The 12,651-nt window shown below is 39.2% G+C and overlaps 1 protein-coding gene across 1 annotated transcript; it reads right to left on the reverse strand.

Moving 5' to 3' along the window:
- Positions 1-3,557: 3,557 nt before the first annotated feature.
- On the reverse strand, positions 3,558-4,505 carry Olfr139 (olfactory receptor 139). Its single transcript, NM_147003.1, has one exon. The coding sequence runs from the start codon at positions 4,503-4,505 to the stop codon at positions 3,558-3,560; it is 948 nt and encodes a 315-aa protein (NP_667214.1).
- Between the last annotated feature and the right edge of the window lie 8,146 nt (positions 4,506-12,651).

A 12,651-nucleotide genomic window follows, 5' to 3' on the forward strand; every position in this document is an offset into this window, starting at 1 on the left:
GCTCAAGACAGTCTGTGAGGACAGATATGGTTAGAGCATTAAATCATTAGAAGTCACTTAATACTATTTATTTAAAGATTTGTTCATTTATATGTGTAGGGGTATACTACCTACATGTATGTCTGTGTGCCACATGCATACAGTGCCCATGGAGGCCAGAAGAGGGTTTCAGGTCCTCTAGAGCCAGAATTATAGACAGTTATTGACCATTATGTGGGCTCTTGGAATAGAACCTGAATCCTCTGCAGAACAGCAAGTGTTCTTCTTAACCATTAAGCCACCTCTCTACCTTCTAGCACTATGTCCATTTAGCAGAAAGATAATATAAAAGAGTTCTTTCCTAGGTTCTATGACCTATCTAACCAGGTTCTTGACCTACTTCATACTAGGAATGTGTTCCAACTTATACAGCCTGCATCAGATTCAATTGGAAAGTGGTTGGCTACTCTCACAACTTTTGTGACACTAATGCACCAGTGGGCAGTTTTCCATACACAGTAGGACATCTGCACATATGAACTGACAGTAATTGTGGCAGCATGGATAAGACCTGCATAATTTCATGTTGTACAGAATCCCAGCCTGGATGTGGAGGTGGGGTTAATAGTTTCTGAAAGAGACAGTGTCAGCTCTGTTTTATCACTGGAGGGACTGACTTGGTAGATCCAGCATACTCCAGGGCCAACCCAATTCTGGTTCAGCAACACAAATTGGACTTGATGAGGAGATAATAAAACAAGAACAATCAAATTTGGGTGGATATGGAGGTTAGGAAAGAGATGGTAAATATGGGAAGAGTTGGGACATGGGGTGAATATGACCAAAATACATTGTATGAAATTCTCAAAGACTTAATAAAAATATTCTTAAGTGTGGGTACAAAGGATTGAAGCCAAGTTCAGAACCCATTAGATAATTGGCTTGGAGAGAGTGGTGGACACAGTTTGATTGGGAAATATCCTCAGATTACCTTTCTTCATTAAAAATAAATACTACTAATTCTTTTTTGTTTGTTTGTTTTTTGTTTTTTTGTTTGTGTTTTTGTTTTTGTTTTTGTTTTTGTTTTTCAACACAAGATTTCTCTGTATAGCCCTGGCTGTCCTGGAACTCAGAAATCCACCTACCTCTGCTTCCCAAGTGCTGGGATTAAAGGCATGTGCCACCACTGCCCAGCAATACTATTAATTCTTTTTTTTTTAATTCTTTTATTAGATATTTTCTTCATTTACATTTCAAATGCTATCCCAAAAGTTTCCTATATCCTCCCCCTCCCTGTTCCCCAACCCACCCACTCCAGCTTCCTGGCCCTGGCATTCCCCTGTACTAGGGCATATGATCTTCCCAAGACCAAGGACCTCTCCTCCCATTGATGGCCGACTAGGCCATCCTCTGCTACATATGCAAGTAAAGACACAGTTCTATGGGGTACTGGTTAGTTCATATTGTTGATCCTCCTATAGGGTTGCTAACCCCTTTAGCTCCTTGGGAACTTTCTCTAGTTCTTCTTTAGGGACCCTGTGTTCCATTCAATAGATGACTGTGAGCATCCACTTTTGTATTTGCCAGGCACTGGCATAGTTCAACATCCTTAATCATCAGGGAAATGCAAATCAAAACAACCCTGAGATTCCACCTCACACCAGTCAGAATGGCTAAGATCAAAAATTCAGGTGACAACAGATGCTAGTGAGGATGTGGAGAAAGAGGAATACTCCTCCATTGTTGGTGGGATTGCAAGCTGGTACAACTACTCTGGAAATCAGTCTGGCGGTTCCTCACAAAATTGGACATAGTACTACTGGAAGATCCAGCAATACCTCTCCTGGGCATATACCCAGAAGATGTTCCAACTGGTACTAAGGACACATGTTCCACTATGTTCATAGCAGCCATATTTATAATAACAAGAAGCTCAAAAGAACCCAGATGTCCCTCAACAGAAGAATGGATACAGAAAATGTGGTACATTTACACAATGGAGTACTACTCAGCAATTAGAATCAATACTACTAATTCTTAATGCTGCTTCTCATAGGATGGAAATGTGTCATTCTTTGGTGGAGGGGTTGTGAGAACGTACATGAGCTCATGCACATTCCCACACACTGTCCAGTGTGTTGGTCTCGCTCATTAGTTAGTTAGAAAGTGAGTGTGGTTGGGAAAGAAAGGTTCTAATAATGTTTCTCTGAAGAATGTGATGACATGATTGTCTGACTGCTTCTCAGATATCAATCACAGTGACTTAGGGGCAGTATCAGGTATGGGAGGAGATGGGGATGATATACATAGGTCAAGAATTTGAACAGAGATGTGTAGCAATAGGAGATGAGGAATGGGGCATAAACACCAGCAAGTCCCAGATGCCAGGAAATCAAGAGGTTCTAGGACCCAACCGGGATGAAATTAGCTGAACTGTTCAACAAAGGCGAGGGAGAATCTGTAGAGACCATATCCAGAAGTTAGGCAAGGCCCCTGGCTGGGGTATGGGGCCACACACTCATGTCCAAATTTTTAACCCAGAATGGCTCCTGTCTAAAGAAAATACGGGGGCAAAGTGTGGAACAAAGACTGAAGGAAAGGCCATCCAGAGAATGCCCCACCTGGGAATCCATCCCATATACAGATACCAAATGCAGACACTATTGCGGATGCCAAAGAGGTGCTTGCTGACAGGAGCCTGACATAGCTGTCTCCTGAGAGGCTCTACCAGTGCCTGACAAATACAGAGGTGGATGCTCACAGCCAACCATTAGACTGAGCATGGGGACTCCAATGGAAAAGTTACAGAAAGGACATAAGGAGCTGAAGGGGTTTGCAACTCCATAGGAAGAACAACAATATCAACTAACCACAGCTGTCAGAGATCTCAGGGACTAAACCACCAACCAAAAAGTACACATGGAGGGACCCATGGCTCCAGCTGCATATGTAGCAGAGGATGGCATTGTCTGGCACCAATAGGAGAGATTGATCCTTCCTTGGTCCTGTGAAGGCTTGATTCCCCAGTGTAAGGGAATGCCAGGACTGTAAGTTGGAAGTGGGTGGGTAGGAGGGGGATCACCCTCATAGAAGCAGGTGGAGGAAGGATGTGATACAGGATTTCTGGAGGAAAACCAGGAAAGGAGATAACATTTGAAATGTAAATACATAAAATATCCAATAAAAGTAAATAAAATAAATTTTAAAATAAAAATATTAAAAACACATTAGTACAAACATAGATTTTATATATAAAGGAGGCTGAACAATTTTTATTTATTACCATCTTAATTTAAGAAGTAAAAATACACAAAAAGTTTATCTCCTGTTCATGATTCATGCTTTAATTTTCTTCCATCTGTATTTAATATAGCTTCTATCAATAACTTACATGGTCTTTATCTAACATTCTGCAACGCTAAGCTATAATCTCCTCCAACCAATACTATCTAATTTATTTCCATCCTTAGACATACTTCCGAAGAATTCCTCCAACTGTGCACTTGAGCTTCCAGTATGAGAATGCCAAGGACATATGTAAGGATGGCAGGACATTTTAATAGCCTTGTCCTGTCTTCTCACACTGGATACCTCTTTCCTGTCAGCACCCTCTTCAGGGCACCCTGTACATCTGGGTTCCGGAGGCTGTAGATGAGTGGGTTTAACATAGGGCTGAGGATAGTATTGAGGATCCCAATGCCCTTGTCCTTGTCTGAGGCTGAGACAGAACCCAGACGCATGTAACTGAAGAAGCCAGTTCCATAAAAGATACAGACCACAGTGAGGTGGGAGCCGCATGTGGAAAATGCCTTCTTCCTCCCCTCTGTGGAGCGGATCCGTAGTACTGCAGCTGCAACGTGGGCATAGGACACTGAGATAAGTATCATGGGGACTACTCCCATGAAAGTGGCTCCCACAAAAAGCAGTTGCCCATTGAGGTAGATGCTGGAGCAGGAGAGCTGGAAAAGAGGTGGAAGGTCACAGTAGAAGTGGTTGACCACATTAGGGCCACAGAAATCCAGCACAGACACTGCCACTGTGTGAGTCAGAGCATTAATGAAGGAGACAGTACAGCAAATACCCACCAGTGTGCCCTGCACTTCACGGCTCATGCGGGTGCTGTAGGTGAGGGGCTGGCAGATGGCCAGGTAGCGGTCATAGGCCATGGCTGTCAAGAGATGACAGTCCACACCTGCCAGGAGGTGGAAAAAAAAGAGCTGTGAAATGCAGGCAGCGTAGGGAACTCTGCACTCATGAGCCAGGAGACACACAAGCATTGGAGGAACAGTGACACTGATGCATCCGATGTCCAACAGAGATAGATTCCCCAAGAAGTAGTACATAGGAGTGTGGAGCTTGGGTTCCACAAAGATGGCGGCCAAGATGCTGAGGTTACCCCCAACTGTGACAATATAGGCAAAGAAGAAGACAACAAAAAGGATAGGTTGCAGTCTTACATTTCCTGTTAAGCCAAGAAGGATGAAATCCGTGACAGCTGTCCTGTTTCCCCAGGCACCTGGCTCCATAGGCCACTGCTATGAGCTGGAGAGCAAAGGAGGAAGAGTTAGATCTCACAATAGGGAAAGAAAGAGGCATGTGTGAACATGCAATCAGCATCTACATGGTGCTGGTATGGTATGTGCAGAACACTACCTGCCGATTAAAATCAATACCTGCCTACTTTGCAGGTATCCTGAAGTTTTCTAAAGAGTCCTACTGACCAAATAATCAACCTTTTAGCTACTGGTCCAGGGAGAAAACCAGAGAATACTGGGAAAGGGGTTGGTTGAGTGGCTATTTACCAACATGGTGTGCAAGTATTTCAATACTACCATACATTTTACATTTGTATCAGTTTATAGAAACTGACTAACAACTCTCACTGGTTGGTAAGTACATGAGTTTCTACAAAGTACACCATAGGGTTAATAGCAACATAAGATAAAAGAGTAATAAAAAAGTTTTCATGAACTCAAAAAGGCATAAAGAGATTGAGAATGGAGAAGAACAAGAAATGAGCCAAAGTACAGAAATACATGGAGGTGGAAGACTGGAGCTGCGGTTGACAGTTTTTAAAGAATATTAGCATTTAGATGTAGTGTATATAGCTCTTTTTATTTAATTTCATTAAATTCTATGAAGTAACTACTGTGCCTCTATATAATGAGGATAGTGATGCTTACAAAGATTTTATAAACACTCTTAGGTCCTAATGTTCCCAAGAGCTAGCACAAACTAAGGACTGTCTAGCACCAATCCCAAATATTTACATTGTATTACTTTGGCATGTGTTCTACTAGGCCTTTTGGGGTGACACTGTGTATAATAAAAAGAGGTATGGCATTCTAAAACTATCAGTGTTAGCATCCAAATAACTATTCTAAAAAGTCAGGGTCCCATCCATTTATCTTCATTAATAATTATTGGTCAAATATTAAGGAGTGTTTTGTGGTGGAACTAACAGATTGGGTGTGATTTGTGAAACACAGGTGAAAAGATGATCCCTTTGCTGAGCGACTAAAAAAATTGAGTTGATGCTAAGTATAACAAGGACACATGATTACTGCATGCCTGTGTGAAGGAAGAGCAGGAGCTTTTCAAAGGCAAATGGGGAATTGAAATTCTGGGGGATATTTCACTGGATTCCACTCACCTCATATGACAATAAGTTCACAGTGGATGGACAGAAACAAGAAATCAAAGGCCCTTTTATTGTTATTATAAAAGTCATTCAGGAGAGTTTCCTTTGACTCTCTCTGCTTCTGGACCCTCACCTATGCTGGGCCACTCTCTCCCTGTAACTTAACTTCTACTTTTTCTGTCAAAAGTGCTCCCTCCACAGATTAAAAAAAAATCCCTTGGGACTCAATCCTTAGCTGTTGCTCTATGCCTTCAAGGAAATTCTCCTTACACAGCCCAGTCTTCATTTGAGTTTTCCCTCCTATGGCATCATAGGCAGTTAGCCTGATCATTCCAGCGCTTCACCAGTAGCACAGTTGCAAAGCTCACAACTCCAGATAAAGAGCTTATCTTTATTAGGGTAATGGGTCATCATAGGACAGTGTGGCACTCCTGCACCTACACCAATCCCATCACCATCATTATGTTCTTTTCTACAAAAATCCATTGGCTATCTTTGAGAAAAGTGAAGCTCAAAAAAACTTACAAGATCACACACATCAGATTTTGTTCTGAATAGACACTTTACTCTTTTCTCCCCAACTCCTATTGACTCTCCAGGCCCCTGCCATACATACAGATACATATGTATATGTGTGAATTTACCTTTCCCTCCCAATTACTCAGAGAAGAAAGGCTCATCACTGCCTCTTCTAATTTATCATCACCTGATACTTTTCCTACACATAGATAGTAAAAAAAAAAAAAAAGACTATCTGAAGTTGAAGTTCATGGATGTTGTCTCACATGTCCTTATTTGACAAGGAAAGAAAACAGGTTGTTGGAGTGGTATGGAGGACTGGAAGGCACTTACCTCACTGTAGCACCTGGTGTGCTTCTGGTTCTTACAGAGAGTTGAGTAACTACCAAGTTGACCCAAGGTTGTCAGTATTCAGAAAGCTTATAAAAAGCTGAGAGTATGTCTTGTTGTTCTCTTCATTTGGGAGCTAATCAGCACCCAAATAATAGTAATATAATTCCCCAAGGATTTCAAAGGAGTCAGAGGAGAACAACCTCAGTCCACACGGGTTTCTCTCCACCACCTAAACAAGTATTCTATTCATGACACCATCATCAACATGTTGGAGACAGGAGAGTATGATCTTAAATGCTTTGATAGCCTGCTGAGTCCAAGTAGATCCATGGTTGGAGCTCAGCCTGGATTTCAGATGATCTCTGAGACCCAGCAATGATCTCATTTAATTTTCACATATTTCAGATATAATTCTGGAAAGTTGGCTTGTGTTTTATGTAAGCTTAATCATACAGTTTATGAGTTTGATAGAATGTGCAGTAATGGATCTAGCACTTCTCCAACAGGGAGGATGCATCAGTGATTCCTTATGGCTCACAAGTGATTCCTTGTAATTAACACTCTCCACATACTACAGCCTTCAGCAATGTCTTATCTGGCTTCTGTCCCTAGAGTTTTGCCTTTTACTATGGCATAAATAGATTCATGCAGTATGCATGCATGCATATCTCTCTCTCTCTCTCTCTCTCTCTCTCTCTCTCTCTCTCTCTCTCTCCCTCTCTGTGTGTGTGTGGGGGGGGGGTGTACAGGTATTCTCCAGTACACACATGGAGATCTGAGGATGACTTCAAGTGTCAGTCCTTGCCTTTTATCTCGTTTGAGTCAAGTCCTCTTGTTTACAGCTGCGTACACTATGCTAGCTGGCCCATGAACTTCCAAACATTCTCCTGTCTCTGAATCCCTTCTTGTTATGGGAGCACTGGGATTACAGACAAGTGCTACTGGACTCAGTATCACTTAGGTGGGTTCTTGAGGATTTGATCTCAAATCATCATGCTTGTGTGGCAGACTCTTTAGTTATTGAATCTTTTTTCCAGGCCCTATTCAGGTTCTTTTAATAAATTAATGATTTCAATAAGTATAATACTTTTGATATTTGTGGGAGATGGCTGTACAGTTGTCCACCTTGTTTATGAGGAAAATATTTTAAAATCCCCAGGGGTTATCTGCCACTGTGTGTAGCCCAAACATATATAAATACAGCATGAATTTCCCATATACATGTATAAAATAGTTCAATTCATGAATGAGATTAACCATCATAACTAACAATAAGATAAAATAGTTACTGCAATATGCTACAAGAAAAGTTATTTAAAACTTATTTGTTGGTTCCTTCTGTAACTTTTTGTGTAGTATTTTCAGACCATGGTACAATGGTACATGAAAAGCAGAAAAAAAATATGGATAAAGATACTAGTGTGCTAAAAATTTTTCTTCACTGAAAAGCTATTCTATTATATAGATATAGTAATTTGTTTAGCTTTTTACCTATTTATGTAATGTATGGTTCTTTACCATTGATGAACATTTGGGTTATTTCTAGATTTTAGTCATTACAAATCAGCTCTAGTAAATATGTGTTTCCAATTCTTTATGATGATCTATGTCTTCAATCCTCCCTGGAAAATACCTTCAACTGTAATTACTGGAGTCCAGGCATAAATGTATTGTTTAATATGATTAACTGTCAAGGCTTAAAAGATGACTCCATGGATAAAGCACTTACTGTGCAATCATAAGAACCTGAATTTGAATCCTCAGCATCCAAGTAAAAGCTAAAATGATATGGTAGTATGCCTGAATGTGAGTGTTCTGGAGACAGAGACAGGATTCCCACAGCACACTGGCTAGCTATACTATCCAAATCAGGGAGTTCCAGGTTCAGTGAGAGATCCTGCCTCAATAAAATATAGGAGAGTCAAGAAAGACACATGACATTAACCATTAACTTCTGGTATCCACATATGCACTCACACGTGTGAGCACACATGTGTACATGAATGACCAACACACACTCTCTCTCTCACACACACACACCCCTCACCGGCCAGTTTGTTGTACAAATTCGTGATGTCATTTTGAATTCCCAGAAAATACAAAAACAGAAAAAAAAACAAACATACAAACAAAAACAAATCTTTCACAGCACCAGAAGATTCCAATGGAAGGAGAGAACCAATGGTTTTACACAACCAAAATTCCTATGAACCACAATAACAATAAGGATGGTAAGATGTCCCTAATGATGCAATACTGGTATTCATGTCTTGGCAGTAACCCACAGCTATCTAAAGCCTGGTCAACAGAAAGGAAATCTTTCCTAGTACTTGAGATCTACCCAATTACCCAAAGCTAATGAAGTCATCAGTCTTAGAGGAGAACCTAATGCCTGCCACTTTACCAATCCAGAATGGCTCCTAACTGCATTCTAAATCTTATCCTTACCCACAGATAAATGTAGCTTTCACACTTCATTAAGGAAACTATCCTTCACAACAACTAATCCTTTCATGCTTGGAATTGTTGCTACTATATCCAGTAGTATTTGTGTATGGTTACTCCACTGTGTGTACAGTTTCCATACTAGTCTCCAAGGGAGAAGTATATGCCTCTAATTACTGTTTTATTTCTGTATTCTTTACATAGAATAGTGCTGAACATTCAGGATACTAGTACGCATTAGTCAGCTGAATGAATAAATGAAGTGAACAGATAAATAGATATGTACAGATGTGACTAGGTATATGATAGATAAATATACATTGATAAATGATAGGAAATAGATAGATAGATAGATAGATAGATAGATAGATAGACTTAAACCTTACATTTACTATTGCCATATAGTCCTGGCTTCCAGTGCTTAAATTTTCCTTAGATTCATTGAGTGCTTAATCCCTAGGTTTTATAATGAACATATAAATACTATTATTGCATTTAAAGCATTTCATTATAATTTTCTTTATGGGTTTCTGTAGGGCAGGAACAGTAAGTAGACATTTTAAACAATCCAGTAAATCAGCGTTTTAGCAAGATCACCTGTTGAAAGGGAAATGACAGAGTAGTAACAGGGATGAGAGCCAGTGTTCACATATCGTACTAACTCTATTCCCCTTAGTAAACACTTCAGTGGCTGCTTTTCTTAATCAGCACACATATCTCTATATATAGAAAATCAAGCATCTCTCTTACTACTGTTGCATTTTCATGGTCTTGTTCTTAGTCTGTGGGAAATCATTTCATTCTTAAGCACCTAACTGCAATCAACTACTGCTGGTGTTTGTCCAGCAGCACTCTGGCAAGCAGTCTTCTTATCTTCAATAAAACTATTAAAAGTTCTCTTCACAATATTTCTGTCCAGCCAGGGCTACATGGTGATACTCTGTTTCAAAACAAGCAAGAATAAGATGAATAGAGCCAGCAAGATGACTCAATGGGTATAAATGCCTTTATTATACAAGCCTGATATCTTGAGTTTGGTCACTGGGACCCAAATAAAGCTGAAAGGAAAAAATTAACTCCATAAGGCTGTCCTCTGATTTTCTGTGTGTGCATGTGTGAACAGAAAATAATAATAATAATAACAATAATAATAATAATGATAATAAAAGTTTTAAACTCCTTTGCGCTGTCTGTGGCCTTTTTCAAAACTTCTCTAGAGAGCTGTACTCATCTGTGATCTTCACTTTCAGACTTCCTTTCCCTGGATCTTCCCTGTGTGTCTACCTCCTTCCCAAGAACTCTCAAAGAGCACATGCTACCTGAGACGAAGTTGACTTCATTGGAATGACAAGTGCCCATTTTCCATTAATATGAGACTCAATAGCCCCATTAACAAGGTTCAAGCATTGCCAAGTTCATAAAAATAAAGATGATCATCTTATATGTTTTCATATAAAAATATTTCTACTACTATTCTTAAAACACAACATTCAATTTTACTAATGATTAATTTCAATTAATGTAGAAATGGGTTATAATATGTGGCATTTAAACAAATAGAAATAATCAATAATTAGCAATACCAGCTTGTTCAATCATTTCTGAGTGTCAATCTAACCAAAGGTTTTGTTGGGTGTTTTTGTTTGTTTTTGGATGGAGGAAAGATTTATTCTAGCTTACAGTTTTAGAGGTCTTCGGTCCATCATGGCAGGGAAGGCCAGGAGCAGTTCATATCTTGGTGGACAGGAAGTAGAGACAGTAAAATGGGAACAAGTCAGGGATGATATTACCTCAAGGACGCAGTGCAAATGATCTACACCTTCAAACTAGGCCCCACTTCAAAAGTTCCCAAATAGCACCACCATGTGGAGCTCAAACATCGCAATCCTGAGACTGAGGGAAACAAAGCATTCAAATCACAGAATAATTTAAGATGGTTTCATAGCTCTGAGTTCACTTTAATCTCTTACCACATTCAGAATTTAAAAAAAAAAAAACTAACATTTAAGTGGGGGGAGTCCTTGGAGTCTTATATATAAAATCCAAAGAATGTCAGGTATACTGCACTCCTGTAATCTCAGCACTCTAGAGGCAAAAGCAGGGCAATCAGCGCAAGTCTGCAGCAGTCTGGGATACACAGAAAGTTCCTGGCCAACCAGGAACGTGTAGTGAGACCCATATTCAGGAAGCAATCCAAAAGTACTGGGATCTTGCAGGAAAAGACGTAATCAAAAAGTTTCTGTCTCTAGCTAAATGTTTTTAAGTATTCTAAAGTTCATACACTTTGACCCAGGGCCCTGCTTCCTGGCTTTCTGTCTTCTTAGAGTTCATAGCCTTTGACCCAGGAATCCTCATAATAGGCTTTTCTATTTAGCAATTGGAAGAGAGTGCACATATGAACACACAGGAAGCTAATCCCAGCATACCATGCAGCCCAGATTATTAGAACAATCAGATTCAATGTAATCTCCTAATAGTATATAAATACATTCATTTCACCTCATCTACTGAAAGAAATACTATGCACCCACAAAAAGGATGGCAATTATCTACATTTAATATCATGGAGAGTCACCCATATTATTGAGTTCACCTATGTTGGCAAAATTATAGAATTTTAGGCATTAAACAATTCTGTTCTTTATAAATGTATATCATGGACAAAAGCATTTTTAATAATTATATATTAACTGTCCATGTGATTATCTGTAAATAGTGAGCCTAATGTTGCCCTCCATTAGATTTTCTGTATTTTCTTATTTATTTATTTATTTATTTATTTATTTATTTGTTTATTTCTCATATATTTGTGTGTGTATGTATATGAATGCATGCTTACATGTGCATGTACCCATATATGTGTATATGTGTGTATATATATATATGTATGCACCTGCATATGGTGGTTCAAAGCTGACATTTGCTGTCTTGGTCAATCACTTTCTATTTTCTTGCTTAGGTGGAGTCCCCCACTAAACTATAATCCTGTCTGAGCTTGCTCTAAGGATACCATGCCTTTGCCTTCTGAGAGCTTGGATTACAGATGGCTACAATATCTATTACTATACCCGTGGGTGCTGAGGACCTGAACTTCAGTTCTCACACTTATATGGAACGTGATTTATCCTCTAAGCTATCTCCCTAGCACCTCTAGCTTTTTAATAGGCACACACTTTGTTGTGTTGTAGAAGCAGCTGTCTAAAGCTTTCAGTTGAGGCAGCTTCCTCCTTAAGGTGACATAAAGGGAACAGTCAGTTTCCTGTTCAAGGATAGGTACCAAAACTTTCTTTTCAGTTCATGAGATTTTCTAATTAATAGACTTTTATTTAGATAAAATGTGACAAACCTCTTTCTAATTAAAAGCCTATTGATAAATCCAGATAGGCTCAAACAGCCTGAGTCTTTGGATCATTCTGTGAGCATCCTTCCACAATCATTTGTCCTTTGCTGTAAGTGGTCTAATGGGGAAACATTCTGCCTTATTTCTATGATTTTTCTAAACAATGCCTGTTCTTCATGAATTATGTTTTAAGATATGTTGTCTTTTTATTTGTTTATCTCATAAACTGATATTTTGAAAACCCTCAATCTGCAACAGCTTCTTTGGACAAATCAGATTCAGCAAAGAAATAAAAATCTAATTCAGTTTTAATTGTGGATATAGCTTTTATTACACTGACATTTCTTTTATTACTCTTTATTATTTTCTATTTATTATCACCTCTTTACTTTAG

Source organism: Mus musculus, chromosome 11 (genome assembly GCF_000001635.26).
Source record: "Mus musculus strain C57BL/6J chromosome 11, GRCm38.p6 C57BL/6J".
Taxonomy (NCBI): domain Eukaryota; kingdom Metazoa; phylum Chordata; class Mammalia; order Rodentia; family Muridae; genus Mus; species Mus musculus.